Consider the following 22,703-nt stretch of genomic DNA (forward strand, 5'->3'; position numbering starts at 1 on the left):
CAGAGCTCTTTGCTGGCTTAAAAATGTAAACGCCATTAAAGCTACTGACAATGAAATAATGCAATTTTAGCCATCTATATTTGTTCCCTAATCCCTTCCTATTTTCCTACAGACATCATTTAAAAAACACCCATCCACACATAATACAGGATAATACCTGTATGACAAGAGTTCAGAGTTTGCTGATAATTGGCAATCTGATATAACTGTTTCTTTTGAAACAAAATCATCAAGTTGAATCAATTTCAGGACAGAGGACATAAATGTCAGGTAGAAGAATTTGGTTCTCAGTACAAGAAGTGATGTAAGAAAAAGAAAATGCAAGTCCAGAGAAAATTTGGAGGGGAACATGATGAAGAACTTGTTGTCAAGGACAGGTACATTAGATCAAGTCAATCTCAACAGGCAGATATGGTTACAATAATTCTGGGAAGAACTTTCGAGTTCAACATACAGATCCAGCAGAAAACATCAAACACCTACAAAAAGAAAGACTCAAAAAGATGCCAAGATTTTGAGTAAAAAATGAGCACAGTGATGCAAATACTACACAAAAACCTACCTGCAGAATTTTAGAAAGAAAATTTTTAATAAACACACAATAACTCGGAAATTTTTGGAAAAACAAACTCAATAGTCCAACACCGAAATGCAGTAAAAGACTTATCATATTGAGTATTGAAAAAGGCTAACTAACAAATAACATTATTCACAATTTTATTCACAACGAATAAAGGTCAAGCTAACTAAACATGCAATGAAACTTCAACTGATTGTTACTATCAAACAATCTTGAACACGCAAAGTCAGGCTTTACAGGAAAGAGTGATATTCCACTTGAATTTTTTAAATCCACCATATGGAATAGTCTTCAGTTTTTTTAATTGTTGACTTCATTGACAGATTAAATAGTAAGTATTAACTTTTATGAAGCTTCTTCTCTCTTGGCTGAATTATTGCAGTGAAATAATTTTTCAACCATGCTTTTTGGAATGAAAAATATTTAAACTTGTAGTCCAAAATGCTTACTAATGATATTAATTTTAAACCTCTTTATAAAACTGAAATATTTAAGGCTCGACTATGGTATCAATTGAACTGGTTTATATTGGAGGTATTAAGTTAACAAGACATCCATGAAGAGGAGACTTTACGAACAGGCTTCAGTACAGGGAGAGTCAAAGGATCCATCATACTCCAATCATCAGCCACCAGAAATTCAACAGCAAGATTTCGGGGAGCACAGACTTACTGAACCTCCGAAACAGATTCCCCAGGGGATTAGATCCATGTTGTTGCGAGGGATTGTGTTGAGATGGTGGCTGCAGCTGACATCTGACGGTGCTCTCTTTCGGCTTAAGGGATGCAATTTCAGATGGGTTGCTTCCATGGCGACTGCCCCTGGATCGCGGGGGTCGGGAGGGAGGAGGGTCATTGGGGAGAATCAGGTCAGCAGGCCTACTGGGCTTTGAAGCACCCTCACATGGGCCAGATGGTGTCACAAGACAGGTTGGGACATTGGGTAGAGGAGCCTCGGAAACCAATGGATAGAATGTTGCCACAGATGACTGCCGACGCTGCAGCATGCGGTCAGAGGAGAATTTATCTTTAATCCTCTTCTTCAAACTGAAACCTTTCCATGAGTGTCTCCTACCAGTGCGAGGCATGTTTTCTGGCAGTGCCTCTACTGCTTCCTCAATTGCCTCCTCTACATCCTCATCCACACTGCTGTCATCTTCACCTTTTGCTCCTGTACTAGTATATGATGAAACAGTTGCCTCCTCCACACTTTTGGCTTCTTCTCTCTCACCCTCTGATTCTAGCAGGGAATCCTTGCTCCCAGATGGATTTGGAGAAATGCTAGGAGGGGAAGGGCTTATCGACAGGGTAGTTTGAACGGGTGCCAATCCTTGGGCAGTCACCTTGGATGAATCCTGTTGCCATTGGAAACCAAATGGGTCACGGAAGGGATTAAAGTGTGGGATAAGGAAGGAAAGGTATTTGAAAAATAAAAAAAGGAAGGATGTAAAATGAGGATTAACAAGATTCTGTGCCGGAGGAAGAATAAAAAGAACACTACATGTCAACAGAAAAAATAATAATATAAAATAAACGAAATAATATTTATGTCAGCATAATGAGAATCAGTAATATGGTATATTTTAATAATTTTGTTTTAAATAAAAAAAACAGATTTCAAGAGTGAAAACTACTTCATCAGAGGTATTGTAAAAATGTTGGTAATAATGAACATGCCAAAGATTTATTATTCACTTCTTAAAAATCTATAGAGATGGTAATCACTGTAGACCTAATAAAAATGAAAGAAAATTAAATTTGTGATTAGTTGTATAAATGATGCAATGTGAATGTAAAACATTATTAACTTTCTACATTGATAAGAGAGCATAACTGCTCCAAGGGCACATATGACCATATGTAACTAAAAGATGATACAAGTATGCCCTAAATTTATATTACTAAAAGGATTGGCCAAATTAATACATTTAAGAAATATGGATACTCTCTATTATCTTATTCCGACCAAATTCCAAAATTCCAAATTATTCAGTCCTGAGAATTCTTTATCCTAACAAAATATATTAAAGATATGTCTTTGCAGCGAATTTCTATGAAACTATGCACATACAATGATAGTTTAATATAAATGAATTTAGCCCCAAGGATTTCCCTCATGATGTTTACTAACAGTGCAGATTTAATATAAATTCTTTGACTCAATTATATACCCAAAAATCTTAAAGCACCTTTTGACCAATTACCTTTCAGATAAAAAACCAGGCACTTACCAAAAGACTTAATTGGTACATAGGAGAGAATATGCAACAGGTCACCTGAAATCTTTGTCAAAAGATCCTATTCACTTGCAAAAAAGCAAACTTTCCAAAATGTGTGAATGTGTTACTTTCAGGGTGATCACTAATCAGAAATAACATGTTTTGAAACACAGACGATGATGGGAGGAGGATTCAATTTCAAACAAGTGAATAGAGACTAGTTCTACTGTAGAGCGGATATGCAATAATGAAAGTAAAATGCATCTGGTTCTGACTTTTCACTAAAATATCAATGCACTTAGAGTAGAATTTAAAAAGTGAGTGTAAGAACAGAATTTTGGGAATAAATTTACATAAATTACATGTCAATTTTAAGCACAATTTTAATTTCAGAGATACATAAATAAATTATGCTCAATTAGCTAACGTTTGTACTTATGTAATACAGTGAACTCCCACTGACTATGAACATGCTTAACTCATTCTACCACCCCAACCTGTAACACCACGTGTAGTTATTTGTAGTTGGTACCACTTTTTCACTAATGATAAGAATATATATATATATATATATATATATATATATATATATATATATATATATATATATATATATATATATATATAATGTATAACACTTAGCACAGGTGGACACAGACAAAAACACAGAAACACACAAAAAAGAGACTCACTATTTTACGAATTTTCGGTGGTCGTTGCCACCTTTATCAAGGAAGAGAGGGACAGAACTAAAATAGTGAGTCTCTTTTTTGTATGTTTCTGTGTTTTTGTCTGTGTCCACTAGTGCTAAGTGTTATACATTATTATTCACGTCCGTGAGACTTTCAAAAAGTGTTATATATATATATATATATATATATATATATATATATATATATATATATATATATATATATATATATATATATATATATATATATATATACATATATACATTCCATGTACTATCAATCTACTGAATTCTGTATGATCACAATTTTAGGTTTTATAGAAGTACATTGGGTATTTTTATCTTGGAAATAACTTTCCACTGATCAATGATTGGCATTGAATTTACAATATTCTATTTCCCTTAAGCTACTACCATCAACTAATGCAAGAATTTGAAATATATCAACATATTAAATAATGCAGCAATGCATTACCATTTTTACACATTATGCACTAAAAATTATACCCCTTACACCAAGCTTACATAATTGGAAAAATATTCAAAATATGATGTGGCAAACCTATTACATAATATATAGGCACACCATAATTTTCTGTGTATTATACAGATTTTTTCCACTTTAGTTTTCATGAAGTTAGATTAGGTATTAGATAAGGTAACAAATGTGCTGTGTTGTTTTCTTGGCCTAATCATTGACAGTTTTGCATGTATTTTCAAAAAGCAAACAATTTCACTTTTGATTTTGGTGCACTTAGCTTAGAGATAAAAAAATAAAAATAAAAAACATATGATTTATAGAATAGCATCTCATTAGTTTGACTCCAATCGGTTCAAAATAATATCCATGGTATTCTTCCAATCATCTCCAACCACAGTCAAAGGATGGTGCATAATTTTAGCATGAATTACTGGAATGATATCCAAAGTGGCATTTGGATCTATGGTATGCTATGGCAACCAAACATTAGAGTTGGCCAAAATATTATGGGTTGGAAAATTTTTGTGCACTGCCCAATTTCCTGAAGATTAATAATGACTGAATCATATTTATTATGGCAGCTGGGCACGATTTTAATTGATTAGGTGTCAATGGAGCACTCTAGCGGTTCAGTATAGCGACAGGTATAATTTCATGGTTTGCAGTTTTCATGGCTGTTCTCATTATGATTCAATGAACGTGTTGATTGATTTTTACTTTTGGAGTTCTAATTTGGCCTTCTCTCTACCACTGAATTCATTCTTTCTTGACTGCTATTATATTATTTTTCTTTTGCACTGAGATCTGCGATGCTTTAAACAACCAAGTGCCCCGATTCTTTGGCCAAGAAATGGCGTTAGGGAGCTATTCATCCACCAAAGGAGAAAGAGACAGCACACAAGAGGAAAGGATAATAGTTTAGCAATCATACAACGTCATAAAGGATAAGAACAGTGTGTTTCATGGCTCGCATAGCCAGAAGAAGAGACTAGCCACTCCTTTCCTCTTGTGTGTTGTCTATTTCTCCTTTGGTGGGTGAAACAGCTCCCTTATGCCATCTTTTGGCCAAAGAATCTGGGCACTTGGTTGTTTAAAGTAACGTAGTTCTCAGTGTAAATTACGTTTCCTGGATAGCTCAAGTGGTTTTATATATATATATATATATATATATATATATATATATATATATATATATATATTGGATATACTATTGAGTGTGTATTATAATTGAAAAATTACAGTAAAAAAATAATGTACCTACATCCAACATATTTTTAAATGTTCTAATAGCAGTACCTACTTCCTATAAATGCCAATAAAAGTTTGGTTTAACATATCTTTTCATCTATGTAAATTTCCTAACCATAACCATAATTTAATAACTAAAAATAAATTTGACAAATTTCTAATAATTTGATTTTTTGAAAAACTGGTGTTGCTTATTGTATAATAGTGTGTCAATACTGACTGAAAAGGGTGGTTCACCTTTTTATTTATTAACATCTCATGAACATAAATAAAGTGCCATTCTACTAAAGACTAGGCTTAAACATATTTGGAGTGAATACAGTTTGAAAAGCATTAAGAAGTGCAATAATATATAGTTAATAATGGTTGTGTTTAGGATGGCATTATTCCTCTGGAAAGATTAAAAGATAAATTACTCCAAAAATTTAGGTGAGTTTAATTGCTTTCCAACGAGTAAGTTGCTAATATTTCTCAATTCAGGCCCATAAGTTAAATCCTCATATGTTTGAAATGTTCAACATCTGTCACTATATGCTAATATTTGCTAATATTTCTCAATTCAGGCCCATAAGTTAAATCCTCATATGTTTGAAATGTTCAACATCTGTCACTATATGCCATTATGTGCAAGTCCACTGTATTATATTAGACTGAGTAGAAAGGTTTGCAAATTATTTGTCCCATATCAACTCATATAAGTCATACAAAATAGAATAATCTCATGCCAAAGAATTCAATAGAGAAAAAATTGCTTTAGCTTTTCAGTAAAAAAACACCTTTCAAAAATGCATATCACCAGATTTCAAGAGAAAAGGAATAACTTCTAAGACATAAAATGAATGCTGATAAAATGATGACTTACTACTCATGCCAAATAACCAGACTTTCATGGAAGAATACAGATACTAAAAACATAATGGAAAAGAGATATTCACTGTAGAGTATAGCAGAAGTTTAAATAGGATAGAAAATCATCACCTAAAACACTTCTATATGAAAAATAAATTAAAAGAGAGAGAATGATTTATGTATATGTATCAAAATGATAGCCTAATTTTGAAATAAAATGTATACTGTTTCATTAGGTATTAATTACACCAATTTAAGAAGTGATTATAATTTGAATCAAATAGATATAAAAAGTGAAGTGATATTTTCAAACTACGAGGGTCATCCGGAAAGTAGTACCCGTTCGTGCCGCATGAAGTGCTGACGACGCGAGTAGCCGCTGGACGAGGTCAGATAGCTTCAGTGGCTTGTCTGCCTTCTCTGAGCCAAGTTGCGTGACGCTAGCATTGCCTGTGTTGTTTCTGTGATTGTTTACAATGTTTAAAAAAATTGAGAACGCCGCCAGTTGTGAAGTGAGGGCAGTGATTAAATTCCTCAATGCAAGAAACGTTCGCCCATGTGATATTCATCGCCAATTAAAGGAGGTGTATGGAGACAATGTAATGGACGAGTCGTCTGTTCGGCGGTGGTGTCGCAACTTCAACATGGGGAGGGGGAACACACACGACGATGAGCGTTCGGAGAGACCGTCTGTCATTACAGACCAACTGGTGAGCTCAGTTGACGAATTCGTGAGGAACGATCGGCGCGTCACAATTGATGACATCTGTGAGCATTTTCCCAATGTTTCTCGAACAATTGTTCATGAAATTGTTAAACACCATCTGCATTATGCAAAAATTTGTGCAAGATGGGTCCCTCGCGTATCTCAATGAGCTGGCGGCGAAGGACTATGCAGCAGGAATACAGAAACTTGTCACACGTTATGACAAATGCCTTAATTTGCTTGGAGATTATGTTGAGAAGTAGTTTAAAGTATCCTCTTTCAAATAAAATTTTTTATGTTTGTTAATATTTACTTTTGTGTCTTTATTTCACGAACGGGTACTACTTTCCGGATGACCCTCGTATCTTTCTAACACTTGTAGGAAGAGTTGATGTTTTCTTAAAAATATCAGCCTGAAAGAATTATGGGAAAAAAATCAAAAAATTCTTCTGCGTTGCTTCACTGCAGCACAAGGAGATTTTTCACAAGATAGATAAAAAAAAGTCAGAAACAGTGGCTAAGTCTAACAACTATTCCCCTCACTTGAAACATGGTTTATACCTAATTGAATCTGATGTAGATTTATAAGAAAATTATACAGGTTTACCTAAAATTTTGGTGCAAAGCCTTTTAAATAAAATTTAAATCAAGAAAAAGAGCATTACTCACAATAATTAACCTATTTCCACTAGGTGCTACCCACTGAGCTACCACATCCCCATAAAAATACTATATTAATCCAAATAGTTTCCTTCCCTAGATATCACCTAATCATTTCCTGAAGACTTATATTCCATAAATGAATTTTTCACTTCTAAGCAGTCACTTTATCCTTTCCTACACACACATTTTCACCAAAATGGGAAAATATAAAAAAACCAATACAATAATTACAAAAAACTACCTGAATGGTCACAATCTTATTATTTAATTAATACCAGAAGTTTCAACATTTATGGATTGAGACCCTTCATTACTTTTCAAGAACACTATCCTATCCTTATTCCTTGTAATACTGGTTCACAAAGACTGGGGTTAATTATAACTCACCAGTTTTAATTGATTATTTGAAAATTAATATGATTTCATTCTGATTTATTAAAACTTATATATTTGCTAAATTTTAAGAGCAAAACAGGGCATTTATTGGCGTAATTTAATGTTACTATTAAGAGGTGCATACAGGTTCCATGGACCGGAAAAATCCGACATGCACATCATTAGGTCAAGTTTACTCAGCTAACATTAGGGGATATTCCCATTGCTCCCACGACCCAAACATTAATAGATTATAAATGGGAAAAGAAAATACTTTGTTCTTCCACATATATTTTATTATGCCAAGCATCTACTGGACAATAACCACACAAGTGACTTGGTTACTGAGATTTTACAATTGGAGAAGAAAGGTTTACGATTAGATGTCTTGAAACGTTTGAAATTTTACAAGAACACTCATTATAAGGGTAACTTGGTAAATGACCCGATGTATTCCTTCCGCTCCCCCCTCCTGGACCTCCCTCTTTTCCTACAGCCCCTCTCCCCCCCTGATGCCATTCCCAACCACCCTCTCCCCCTACCACCCTTACACACCCACCAGTTTCCCTTCTATTTCCCCTCCTCCGACTTTAGAGGCACCTACCGCCTCCTCTTCTCTGCATAGTTTATAAAGCTGTCTGTCCTCTGTACTTCAACAAAGTATTTTCTTATCCGATATGAATTGCTTGCACAAAGTGATGCCTCAAACCATTTTACCTATTATAAATCATCTACTCAATTTTTAGAAATCATATTCACATAATCAGATACTATGATAATGAACACCTGACTTGTTCCTTAGATAGTTCCACTAACACCCCCTTCTTGAGGCTATTTTTATTACCCCGATACTTCCACAGTTAATGAAAAATGAAATATGAGTTCAGAAAACATAGTGAACACTTATAGGGAGCCCCTTTGAGAATTGAATGAGGAAAAATGAAAAAACTAGGCATTTGTGAGCACCACATATTTCTGAAGTATAAAGATTTCAAACAAAGAGTGGCAGTCAGCAATACTTTTTTCTGGTAATTGATTCAAATTAGGCACGAAATATGTATTGAGAGATACCTTAATGTCAGAATACTGCAGTTAAAATTAACTATCCGAAATTGGTATTATAAAAAATATACATATTATATTATCTGGATGTATAATCTGGACCTATTTTTAATACCTTCTATTATATTAGGCATAAGAAAAATATGAAAAGAGTGAGAAATGGTAAGAATAACAGAAAACTAATGGGAATTGTTGGTCTGTTTGCCTCTGTAACAACCAAAATTAGTGTTTATGATATAAAATTGCAAACATAGTATTATGATGTTTTGTCTTGATATATTTTTCAAGCTCCAATAGTTTTTGAAAAATGATTAAGTATACTTTACTAATGTGTAGAAGACAATGAAAGAATAAAGAAAATTTATAGAAGAGCTCAATGTGGACAACAACACTATTATTATAACACTGTAATAATAAGCACACAGATCAAAATGCGTCCAAGTGGTACAATCAAACATTCTAAGGTCATTTTTATGGCACAAATTTGAGCTCAAAGGCAACAGTTCACACTTAACAGAGTGCACTCTTAACCCCCAGCATGGAGGGAAAAATAACTAGACCTGAAAGACAAAGAGAGTGCTCTTGGGTTTGAAATGAAGCAGACATCCACACATACAGACTACTGATTCAGAGGGTGGAAAATGTGCAGTAAGCAAGGTTTCTCAGAATAAACAACCAGTACGTGAAAATACAGGGAGTTTGGCCACACTGTTTCCTGCAGCTGCTCTCTCAGATTCAGAATGGAGGATACTGGTGCATTTCTTCCAAAAAAGACTATTTAAAAATGAAACAGAGAGATCAGCAAAGATAAACTCTAAGTTATCTCACTATCAATGTACTAAGTGTAGTCTTCATGCTGAGTAAAGAGGAGAGGATACAACTGACCTGATCACCACTAGGGGAGCGACACCTCCCCTGCTCCTCCAACTCTTCCCAACGTTCCAGTCTCTCCTTCCCTTGATCTCCACTCCCACCGCTCTCCCCTGTAGTTGAAATTGCTGTGAAGGTTGACCCAAAGCCTGATGAAAGTTGTTTTGGTGAACGAGGTACTCGCTGGTAAGGGTCAGCGGCACCGTAGAGATCAGGTGTTCCAACACTGAGTAGGCATACCCTCTGCACCATATCCACAATAGCCAAGCCAACCTCATTACCATAAGCCATTCTGAAAGAAGATATTGTGGGGTACTTTTAAAAGTTATCACTGTACATAAAAATAAATCACATTTTAAGCAAACAGACATTGGTTAACTGCAAGATGATATTCATAAGTGCATAGGTGATAAATATTCCTGTGAGATGTCTCCCAAGTTACTAATCTCAACTTAACCCTTTTAGTGCCACAGACATAACAGCACAGTCATGCCAGATGTCCCCAAATTACTGATTTTGACCTAACCCTTCTAGTGCCACAGATATCCAGCGGATATATCCAGAAGTTGTATAGTGCTAATTGGGAAAGATTACTCATATTTTTAATTACCTCACTAAATAATATATTTATTTTTCCTTGATTGTTTTATGAAAATGAAGGGACACAATGCTCACTAACAAATATGAATCGTTATCAGCAATCCTTTGTTTTCCATCTATCATGTTTTTCCTGACTACGTGATTGGTTAAGCTTTCTGAGAAAAATACATTCTGCTCTTCACTTGACGGTAGTTCTGTGTTCTTGTAAAAGTACATTTCCACCCTTATAAATATGGCAGAAAAACACGAAAAATTGCACCTTGCATAGCAGAAAAATGCAAATGAATCCCAAGGAATGAAAAAGGAGGGTCTCAGAACATATTTGTTTATATCACGACCATATTTTCCATGTAGCTCAGTTATCTCTGTTTTTCGTTTAAATGTCTTTTTCACCATGTATGTATCCATTAGCATGGATAATTAAGAGTCTACTGCATTTGTTACCATTGAAGCCAGGTTCAAATAGACCTTTTCAGCTTCAAGTAATTTTCGAGATTATATGGTTTCTTTATAACTCCAAGTGAGCTTAGAATAAGATTGTATACATTCCAATTACACGACTATGCATAAGTAAATTTATCCTATAGTGTCCTTGGTAGAAGTAGTTGTAGTTTTTAGGGGAGATGACAAACATCTGAGGTCATTTGCACCATTAGTAATGGATGTGAATGGAGGATGGGTGAAGAGAAACCCGGCATCAGCATTAGCCTACTTTTAACGAAAGGCACCAGGGGGTTCGAAGTTTTAATGTCCCATCCATACTCACGTAAAGTGCTCTCCACAGAGCACCTCAAATAGGAATTGGGATACCACTGAAAAATATATGTCCCCTGCTGTACTCGAACCTACGCCCCCTGAGTAGGAAGCAAGTACATTAGCCACTGCAACATCCACATCTCCTTGTCCTTGGTTTTATATAATATTTATAACATCAGATGTTTATTTCACTATAATAAATGAAACCTTGCTCTGAAAAGTGGATCTGGTCATTTACCATTGCAATTGCTCCAAAGGTTGGATTGAATGCTATAATGTTCCATGAAAATCAAATACTTTTTCAAGGTGAAGATCATGCAAAACCCAATATATATTGTCTTACACTATGAATTTTATCTCAAGACTTAAGAATAATACGATTACAACCAATAGATCAGCAAACATTCGAGTAAATACACTAATCAAAGAGGCACTTTGGATTAATTCAACCATATGAGGCATGACAAAGTGGAGCAACAATATACAAAATGAAGAATGCAGTTTGTCATGTGCCCTTGTTTAGTCAACATATTTCAGCAACTAGGCAACACCAGCAAATTTATATCATGTTTACCTAATTAAAAATTGATCACAATTTATTTTCTCTCATGCTACTAGAAATGCTTATTATATAGATGATAGAAATTTAGGCAAGTATGCTTATGATCCACACTGTAGATCCTGTAGTTCTAATGCAGGGATCCATAAAAAAAACTAGGGAAAGAATAATGCGATGGTAGATGAATAATACATTCAGAGTGAATAGCGGAATAAGTAAGCATGGAAATCAACATAATTGAGCCAAATGTTAGCCTCCTCTTAATAACGAATTATAGTGGGTTTATATGAACATCCTGTAATTTACATGAAGTAAAATGATGTGAGAAATTCACATACTGGCCACTGCACCACTCTGACCAATGTGCCTTTCCTAATATGATCTTTGAAAATAAATCATTAATATGAATAAACAAATTCTTACAATCCATATGAAGAGTTGATGGCAAGAGCAGTGATTGGAGAAGGGGGATGTCCATCAACCCACGGAGTTAGGCATACAAGGTGAGCCTGGAATCCAGGAGGTTTCTTCTGCTGTCCCATTCTTACTTTCAGTCCAATTTCTCCACCCTGTAAATTTTAACAGAGTATAACAATTCCCTTAATATAAATTGAAAGAAATCATTATTATACTTTTCAAATTTTGATTGTATTCGAATCAGACCATTCAATACTGTAAGTCATTTTCAAGATGAAAATTAATCAAAACATTAAAATGCATTGTGAGGCTTAAATTAAATCAAATTGAGAATAGTACAGTCATTTATTTTCAATAAAAATGATGACGATATCAAAGAAATGGCATTTGTGATTGCTGATTCTTTTTTCACTTATTAGCTAAATGAACAAATAAATTTTAATTTGAAATATTATGGCTATCTTTTCAACGCAGAATTGTTTTTCAATATATTGGTTTTAATAAACAGTGCAGAAAGTGCGCTATCCTGAAAACCAGGGAGAAGACAACTGAATGATGCATTTATCTCGATTTTTGGTTTAATAACTTCATTTCCAAATAAATTAAAGTAATGAGAACCTTAAATATAAGTTTCTTTATCAGCCATTCCAATTAAATCTCACTGCCACTCTTTAGGTAACACTTGGGAACACTTAGGTAACATGCGCTTCATTACTCTCTATTTCATCATTCATATTTTCAATTTTTTTATCGTGACATGAAGTACAACGTTCATAGTTTGAATGAAGAAATTGGCAATAGAGAAAATTAAATTAATATTTTAATGATGTTAGCAAATGAATCTAATATTCAGGCTAATATGCATGAACTGCACGAAATATTTTATTTCTGTTTTTTTTAGAAGAAAATAAATGTTGATAGATCTTAATTTAGCATAAATATGTACTTGACTTTTGATATTGAGTTAAACTACTTTGAAAAAGTTGCAAATACACAGAGAGATTAACAATTGGGCTAAAGCTGGAAATTCTGCAAGAATTTGTAGCTAATGTAGGGAAATGGTACTTGCTAAGAAAATTAACCTATGAATATGATTACGACAGTAAATAACTGCAGTATTGTTTGAAATCATGCTATCATGTAAAAAGAGATTATGATCTTATTATGAGACACAGGTATGAATGATTCAATACAATAAAAAAGGCACTGTTATTGAATTAGCTCAAGCAAGACAGAGTTTCCAGCATACCTATAAATGGACTGGTCTTCAAAGTCAATATATTTATTATTAAATTCAGATTAGATGACTCTTATTAAGCCATAAATAGGTGGCTAGAAATATTTAGGTGCAGTATAACAATGCTTCACAAATTTATGCAAAGAAAGTGCCAGTGTTAAAGTGCTCCTAAATTAAGATGGGAGGCTGCAAAGTTTTCCATGATTAAGTAATAGGAAACCCAGAATATTTTTAATGTTGATGAAATAGGTCTACATACTTTTGTAAAAGCTTTACAAGAGTTTAAATTAAAGAGTCTTAGTATTAAAAGATACAGGAAAGTCATTCTTTAATTGTCATTTAGATTTATTGAAACATTATCTTTTGCAGTCTTAAAGAACTTACAGTTTTTAAGGGATTACAGTTTTTTCAATGTAATTTTTTCATTTATCTGTACATATAGGACAAATAAACTCATCTAAATAAATTTTAACCTATAAGCCACTGATATTATATTTTCCACAATTTGTCAATAGGCTACCTAGATTATTATTCCAATGCTAATTATGAAAAGGTCATTTAATTTACTCAAATAAGGAATAATGGACACAGTTGTAAATATTCCTTGATTCTTTTTACTAGCTCTCTAAAAAAGATTCATCTTAAATTCAGCAAGTCAATCATTCTGACAGGCCCTTTCACAACTGTTGCGAAAAAATAATGAACAAGCCCCAGTCTTAGAGCAAAAAAATTCTTGATTAGTATAAAAATTATGGGGTTGCAGTAGTCCACTGGGTAGAGCGTTGGACTGCTGACCGGAGGGTCCCGGGTTCGATTCCCAGGCAAGGCACTCTGGGCACCTGCAGCTCCACCCAAACTAAAGTGATTTTTCGGGTACCAGGTCTTCCTGGGAAACCATAACCGGCACAGGGAAAGGAACTGGTCCCCCTACCCTGATGTGTGACTTTTCACACGCCGTATAGGGCTTATTACTGGGTGATCTCTACCATCATCTACTAAACCGACCTTCGGGTTGATTACTGTGTTTATGGTTTTTATAAAAATTATGCATTCCAGACTCATTTACTGTATACTTACAACATGAGTGGAAACTTTCCATTTAGATATAAAACAATACAGGCAACATTTATCTACATAAATAACACATTTTGAATTACTATTGAAATTTGATTTGCCTTTTTGTTCTTTGAATCAGATCCATCAGCAGACTCAGGTCGAGATGTAGACACAGCAGCTTGTCTAGCTGGGGCAGGAAAATCTCCATCGGGAGTGATAAAATCACCAACTGCCCCCTCCTCATAAACTTCATACACTATTGGAACTTCTAAAACCTATGAAGATAACAAAAAAGGAATTCAGCCAAATGAGGCCATCTCCACTTAGTCATTTATAAGTAAAACTAAGGTTCCAATCAAAACTAGATCATGAAAAATTATTTTTCCATTTTTTATTTTGGATCAATTTTATATCATGTGAGGAATTGGTGATAGAAAAAGTTGAAGTATATGCATGAACCAATGCAGTTATGCTCATCTATTGATTTAATTGTATTCAATGATTTAAATACATTTTTCAAATTTAAAAAGAGCTAGGCAGGTAGTTACATTTTGATGGAATTGAAGGCTGAAATTATAACAAGTTCTAAGGATAGCATTAGATGTATGTATTGGAAGCATCAGAATAAAATTCATTACAAAAGATTGCTTAAATTTACATTACATTGAAATTATATTTAGAACAGAAGTAATGGTACAAGACATCACTCAGTAGAAATTCTTCATATTAAAAGGAGAATTCATGTAACAATTAACATCTGTTTAATCATATTACAGTAGAATTTGATAACCATAATTCCATTATTAGTGTTCACCACATTCAAAATTATTACTTTGAAAATTCAAGTAAATAATTCTTGCTTTTCAAAGTTCACACAATTCTAAATAACTAGATAAATTCTTCCCAGGCCAAGACAATAAGTATATAGCTCAAATCTCATTGCATTTCAGTATCCGTAATGGCCATATAAACAATTACCCTCTGGCATTCTAAACATAAGGGTTAAATGTTGCATTATCATAATGTTCTCATGAAGGCAACCCTTAATTTTGCTTAACCTTTATCGACCGAAAGGGAACTTTTGTTCCCACCTAAAAGGCTGAACCCATTGGCTGAGTGGGAACTGCAGGGGACCACTTGGTTTTGCTTATAACATGCTTTTTTTGTCAACTGCTCACTGATTGTTAAGTTAAAATGCCAGAATCCTATTCTTTCGATATGAAAAGGAGAAAAAGTATACATATACTAAACTGCTTAATACAGCTACTGTGTAATGTATTTCATTTTCATTTAATGCTGGTCTACATGTGCATAATTTATAAATCAGGCCATATCATAGGTTTGAATATATTGTAAAAATTATTAACATCTAGAGATGATTACTATCTATGGTTTTGGGCATACCTAGTTGTCCTAGGTATATATCACACACATATACAGTAGGTATAAAGCCTTACTTGTGCAACAAAATGAACAAGATATGAGATAATTTTCAACAGAAATTTTAAAAGTGTTGGAAGTAGTGGTTGAAGGTGCCTAGATATAAAACACTACATTAATTATTATTGTTAAAGATTATGCTCGTCAAAACTTTACCCATGTATCAGATACAGATTCCTGACGACGAAATTTGAACAGGATCACTTGACCACCACTCCCAGCCACACACAGCCGTCTGCTCTCAGGGCACAAAGATATGAGCTGTATGGCAAATGGGTCATCCTCTCCATTCACCCCACTCGTTCCTCCACCTCCTCCACTGTCAACACTTCGAGGCCGTGGTTTCTCAAACACTTTGGCAGTCTTCAATTTATACAACACTTGTAAAGTTCCTGCTGATGCATCCCAAAACTTTATACTACCATCCGCATGCCTGGAGAAATATTTATATGAAAAATTGAATGAAAAATACTACATCAGGGCACTACAAAAACTGATAAATTTTAGCTAACTTTTGCATATTATAGAATATTCAAACAAAAAAGTCTTATAAACACCGTCGTCACGAGGAGAATTGCCTGATTGCAATGATAAATTCTTAAATAACTAATAAATAAAAAATTCAATATTTTTGGCTATAATATGGTTATATCATTTCAAGTGAAAAATATCTATGAATAAGTTAGGGTCCCCTTAGAAAATAAAAATAAATTCATGATTGATTTTAGAATCACAGTGAATTGCATACAAAATAAACAGTATTAATTTATCATTAAAATAGCATTAAATAATGGAAAGTGTTACTGTTATTTTTAGAGCAAATAAGAATTCCACATAGATCTATTTGATGACACAATTATTTTAAGGATATACTCATTATACATACAACGTGTACACTGAAAACCTCAACCTTTTATATGCACAATTGACACTACCCCTTATGATTCAATAATTTACTTTACGCAAATTTTATTTTAGTTGTTCCCAACAGATAAGGTTAGAATAAATTTTGAATAGAAATAGAATGAACAATAATACATTCCTCAACTCCATCTTACAAGAGACACCCTGGCACTCCAAACTGTATGAAACTGTTCTTCAATTCCACATACTTCCCAAAACTAAAAAAAAAAACTAAGCTAAAAAAAACTAAACCAAAAACCAAACCAGAAGCCAAAAATCAATGGTTGGACATTTTCTAAGAATTCTATCTGACATCTGGATATTAAATTATGGTAAACAGCCTAAAGACTGAACAATAGGCTTTATCACAAATGAAATCTTACACCCTGGAGAGCACTTGATGTTCCTTAATGATAGTTTCCATGCCAAATCTGTCAAATAAATAATTCCACAGCTTTAGTTCCAGCATAAGGTTACCAGAGACAAGTTAGAGATTGAAAGACCTCCAGTCAGCAACCAAACGTAATACTGACTAAGTTAACACACCGGTTAGTGCTATCACTAATGTCTACAAGGTATTGTTGGACATGTTGGTCACAGAACTTTTAGGATACTTCCCATGACCAGAATGGTTATGTTACGGCAGAACCATGACTTACCCAGTTAGAATTATTTCATTGTAGGAGCAAGAGGCAGGACTCCATTCCCCCCCACAAATGGGCCACTCCCGCTCGCTGAATCCAGTTCTCTTCTGAGTGGACCGAGCACCGACAGAATAAAAAGCAGGGATGAGGTCAGAAGGACAGTCAGCTAGGTACGAGCAACACGTTACTGCTGCCTCATGAACATCCATTGGGTAAGGATTTTGAAAGCAAGGGTATCCAGGAGTAAGTAAATCTATCACAACAACATCATTGTGAAGTAGCACGACAATCGCATGAGGATCTTGAAAATCTGAAAAAAAACAAGGAAAAAATTTAAGACAACTTCAACCAATATGCAAAATTCAAGGTGCTTTAGCATATCAGATTATTTCAGCATTTTCAAAATTTGACAAATGTTCATATTGTGATTTCTTAAAGAAATCTGATAAATAATTGATTGAGTTGGCCTGAGGTTGCATCCTTGAATTGTGGACACAAACTCACAATGTCGAGCATTAAAAGTAAAAAAATATTCATTTGTTAATTGAATATTTATGAAGTGAGCAAGATTGAAGAAATTAAAAGCAATCATGATGACAAACAATTTGTAAAATAGAAATAAATAAAAGGCCTATGTTTGCTTTAAGGAAATATCATGATATAAAAAGTCATTCAACAATGATAACATTTTGAACCCACTGTTATCAATACTGGCTGAAATTCAACATCTACAATTAAATCAACAAAATTGAGCATAAAAAAACAGGTGGCTTGTAATTAGATGACTGAATGAATTGTAACTAACTACATTATAATTTCTTTGGTCACAAATCCCTAAAATGCATTGCATTAAGTGAACAATCCCCCAATTGTAAACCCATATACTTAATCAGCTAAGGACCAATACATGAGAAGGAAAATGAACATGTTCGTGAACATGTTATACACATGTTTCGTGTTCATAACTGAACATACAACTCATGAATCATTAAACTCAATAAGGAAAACTAATGTTAGTTATTAGTTGATTAAAAATTAAGCCATACTTCCAGTGATATTAAAAAAAACATAATTAAGAAAAACCACTTACCACTAGGCCATGGGCTTTCACAAAGGGTTATAAAATCCACAACATTATGCTCCATTTCTAAAACTGTAGTTGTCTTTCCATGAATAACAGTGATACTAGGAGTCCTTCCAGCTTTATCATAAGTTAGGCCTCCAGAAAAAATTACATATGGCTCTCTGAAAAAAGTTATTATATTGAATTAAAATAATTTTATCACCATTACATAATAAATGTTAAGTAGTAAATTATGAAAAATAAACAAAATCATTTATGAAATCATCAAAATAATTAGGCACTCACCCCATCCGCGAAGATTTCCATTCCATTTTTTGGATTGGTTTACATGGCTCTAACTTTCCATCTTTGTTGGTTTTTGCTATATAAATATAAGAAGTTATATTTTAGATAAGTTACCAGTGAATGTGAGTTATTATTTATAAAAAATATTTTTGGCCATCATTTACTATACAATTTTTACGAAATGTAGACCAAAGAGAGTAAGATTAAATTAAAAGAGAAGATGAGCAGTGATCCATTAAAAATAATGAAATATGACTAAAAATATTGACAAACCATAGAAGGCAATATGAATTGTACGTATAGAAGTAGAGGGTGGGGTCATATGAAAGCACACCTTTTTGTCATGAAAATTACTTAAATATATGGTGCAATATTTACTTCAAATGCATAAGCACAACAAGTAAGGAAGGGCGAGCACCATGGTAATACTGCTCCACTGGTTAGGGGTGGGAAAATATCAATGTACTCCCAACCTCCCACTATGGAGATGACGAGGGGAGGGAAATGAGTCCATACACGATTTAAAAGGAGAGATGAGAAGGAATGATTTAAAAGAAGCAGGAAATCCAGATAAGACCATTACACAATGAATACATAAATGTGATCATGGGAGCAGCCACCTAAGATAGTATTTTGTATGTTCAATAAATGAGAGCATTTATGAAAAATGAAACACACAAAATGATCGCTTGATACATGAATTGATGACTTCTGTTATTGCTAGGTCAGCAACATTGTCCAATCTATTGGCCAATTATTCTTCTAATTCAGGCTCTTTATTACTAGCTTTGTTTTTTTACATCTACTTAAGAGAAATAAAGACGTTCAATTTGAATTTTAAATGAGCTCTGAAACCTCGCTTGAAGACCTTCTAAAACCTTGGTTCCACCTATTTTCATTTTGAAATTGTAGATTTGTAGCATTCATTCCTTTCACGTTTTTTAATTTTTACACACAATGTACTCGATGATACTGAATTAGAAAGTTGAAGACATTCATCTCACGGTAAAACTTGACATTCAGTGCTGAAGGGATAAAGGGGTGACCATATAAGGGAGACTAAAACACCATTACTTCATTTGGAAATTTTCATTGAGAACTTTTGACTGGCAGTTCATGTAAGTAAGAAGAATGACGTAGTCAGTCAGTGATTCATAGATCATAATTCCCAGCTATTAGTGACATTCTGAAAAGGCAGACACCCAACGTGACAGGTTTACAAATTAATTGGTAACTCTACAACAAGTTCAACAGCTTCATCCCATTAACAACAACAAACCATGCAAATATAAAAACAACTTCGCACCAAATATATTTTTAACTATAAAAGTATCAAACTAACATTTATAGGCCGTTAGACATCTGAAGGGTTTTAAAAAAGGAACGAATAATTAGAAAGTTTTATTTTTCGACTAAGAAATACACGCACAATTATGAAGAAAACATTCTTTGGCCCAATTATACACTGAAGAAATAAGTTTGAAAGATGGGCTCAACCATGTTTTTTTTAATTGAGGCGAAATCTGAATCGAAGAGTTATTTGAGTACATACGAACAATCTTTCAGGAAATGACGAATACGAAGATAAAAAAGAAGCTTTGACTGCGCGAGAATTTCATTGCTTCAATACTCGTAGTTACATAAAAATGTATTATCGATAGAAAACGCGTTCACCGTCACGACAGATAAACAGGGCTTATTACCATGAGGGTATATATGCGATGCGGGTCGAACATAGGAAACCCTAGCTGTCCAAGTGGCCAGGGAACCATCCCCATGGGATGTCATGAATTGCTTCCCTTCGTGGTGCCACGACGCCGACCGAAGAGGCTCTGGACCTTGCCAGCGCATCTCCGCAACACGTCCCCTCAAATCCCAGAGAACCAGTTGTCCACATTCGAAGCCGATCAGGAGCTGAAGTAAAAGGCAAGAGCAGAAAACAAGAAAATTCTTAACAAAATGACGGACCAGTGAAGAAGAATACAATATCGTAAAACACAGGCACACAGTCAACTCGCTGCAATCAGCGGAAGATATTTTTGATTTCCGATGAGATATTTTCCGAACATATTAATAAGTCTGGAAATCCAGTCAAGTTCATGGAAAATTTAACGATGTTTCTTGTCAGAAAGCGATAGGAAATGTACTCTCTAGCTTAAATTTTTAGATTACTTTTAAGAGTTAAACGTTAATTGAACTAAAGCTCGAGTTACGCGAGTTTTATTTAAGCGGGGAATGCAATTCTATTGATGAAATCTTAATCAGATAGTTCTTCCCGGGCGTGGTTCAAGTTTTTTGGAAGATTTCGCATTCTTTCCCCTTTAAGAATAGCCCCTCTCGAAAAGCATTTCAACATCTGGTCCCTTGAAAAAATTCCCTAATAGATGAAACCGAGCCAAAAATTAAAAAGCAATACTCCCAAAACGTTCATTATAGGCGAAAAAAAGTGTCGAATTAATAAATGAATGTAAGTAGTTTATTATTTTAATTTACCGGTAGAACTTTTGATCCAGGATATAAAAATCTACTTAAAATGGAATTAAAAGAATTACTGGCATATTCATAACATTCCAATGCCTTTACTATTAAGTTTTTAAACGCTAGAAAACTCGAAAGTAAATACTTACTTTGCTGGCATCGACAGGGTTATCACTAAGGTGAACCACTGGGCCTGGATGCGTCTTTCTGGATCTGAAAAATGAAACAGAAATATTCGTTCTATAAATTTAAAAAGTATTTACTTCCAAATGCTGAGGATACCACCATACGGCGGAATGAATGAGCTGAAATCACCCTATGCTTAAAAAAACTGACATTGCAGTTCACGTTTTCCCTTTTCGCATATACTCATCCTCCTACAATGCTTACTTATTCTTTAGAATCAAAATGACCGTCTGCATCGCATAGATGTACCGTAATTCCTGCGATCAAATATCAACTATGTCCCATATCAGGTTTTTATTTATTCAAATTCATTATTTATCTTCGTTCTCTCATCCTAAAATAATATGGCCTCATGGGAATAATTTTCAGCGTGAGACACATTTAAGTACTTCTAAGTTGTATGGAGCGATACATACAGGCTGTATTACCTATGCACGTGGAATAATTAAGCACTTTAGTTCAGACTAGAAAGAATGCCCACTTACGGGTTTATTTTGGAGAAGATCAATCATGGCCATTGTTTATCATACCTGGGCCATATTACAAATGAAATAGGATGGCTTTTACAGTTTAAATGTATTTACACTTAAGTACATGAAAATACGTTGCCCTGCCAACTGTCATGAAATCCATTATAGAATATTCCACAAATATTCAGCAGTAGTAGTAGTATTTAGGGGAGGCGAGCGACAGCTGAGGTCATTTACGCCATAGGGGATGGACAGGAAAGGATGAAGGGTGGAGAGAAACCCGGCGTCGGCATTAGCCTACTCCTAACGAAAGGCGCCAAGGGGTCCGCAGCTTGACGTCCCATCTAACGGACGGCGTACTCACTCAATGTACCCTCCACTAAGCACCCCAAGTAGGGATCGAGATACCTCTGAAAAATATTCAACACCGCCGGGATTTGAACCCGGGCCTTCTGGGTGGGAAGCCAGTACGATAGCCACCTCACCATCTCGATCCCAATATGAATTCAGGATTTTGAAATTATATTCATGCATATTTATTTTTCTAAGATACTTCGGTGGTTTTAAGTATTTTAAAACACAAAATGAGTGTAAAAACCGCAATCTGATACACAAATCTGACTGCAGCAGCGGTATTCAAACTCCCGAAAGAGAATTACCTACCACCCTAATTTTTAGTCCGTTTTTGAAAGCTACAAGTCAGTTTTCAGGTCCTCGTATCTATCACATATCGAGTTTGCCTATGGTAATAAAAGGTGCAGCACTTAATACTTGCCCGTAGAACTACCCAATTTGTGTATACTGTGTAGTGCAGGCATGCCGAATTTGATTTTCTTGGGCATCTC

At 34.4% G+C, this 22,703-nt stretch overlaps 1 protein-coding gene across 4 annotated transcripts in view; it reads right to left on the reverse strand.

Annotated features, from left to right (window-relative positions):
• The window catches only part of Tomosyn (syntaxin-binding protein tomosyn), a 376,266-nt gene that overhangs the window by 44,328 nt on the left and 309,235 nt on the right, over positions 1–22,703 (reverse strand). For 2 of the 4 annotated variants that reach the window (XM_071593448.1, XM_071593439.1), the window contains exons 5-14: positions 21,352–21,415; positions 20,428–20,638; positions 18,725–18,800; positions 18,446–18,600; positions 17,371–17,665; positions 15,965–16,241; positions 14,488–14,643; positions 12,082–12,227; positions 9,759–10,035; positions 1,253–1,934 (exon numbers count right to left, since the gene is read on the reverse strand). In XM_071593448.1, coding sequence (XP_071449549.1) covers positions 1,253–1,934; positions 9,759–10,035; positions 12,082–12,227; positions 14,488–14,643; positions 15,965–16,241; positions 17,371–17,665; positions 18,446–18,600; positions 18,725–18,800; positions 20,428–20,638; positions 21,352–21,415 — 2,339 coding nt within the window. The remainder of the gene's footprint in view (positions 1–1,252; positions 1,935–9,758; positions 10,036–12,081; positions 12,228–14,487; positions 14,644–15,964; positions 16,242–17,370; positions 17,666–18,445; positions 18,601–18,724; positions 18,801–20,427; positions 20,639–21,351; positions 21,416–22,703) is intronic. The other 2 variants (XM_071593464.1, XM_071593456.1) reach the window with 1 other exon arrangement.

This window comes from Hetaerina americana, unplaced genomic scaffold (assembly GCF_022747635.1).
Source record: "Hetaerina americana unplaced genomic scaffold, ioHetAmer1.1.p SCAF_1, whole genome shotgun sequence".
Lineage (NCBI taxonomy): Eukaryota > Metazoa > Arthropoda > Insecta > Odonata > Calopterygidae > Hetaerina > Hetaerina americana.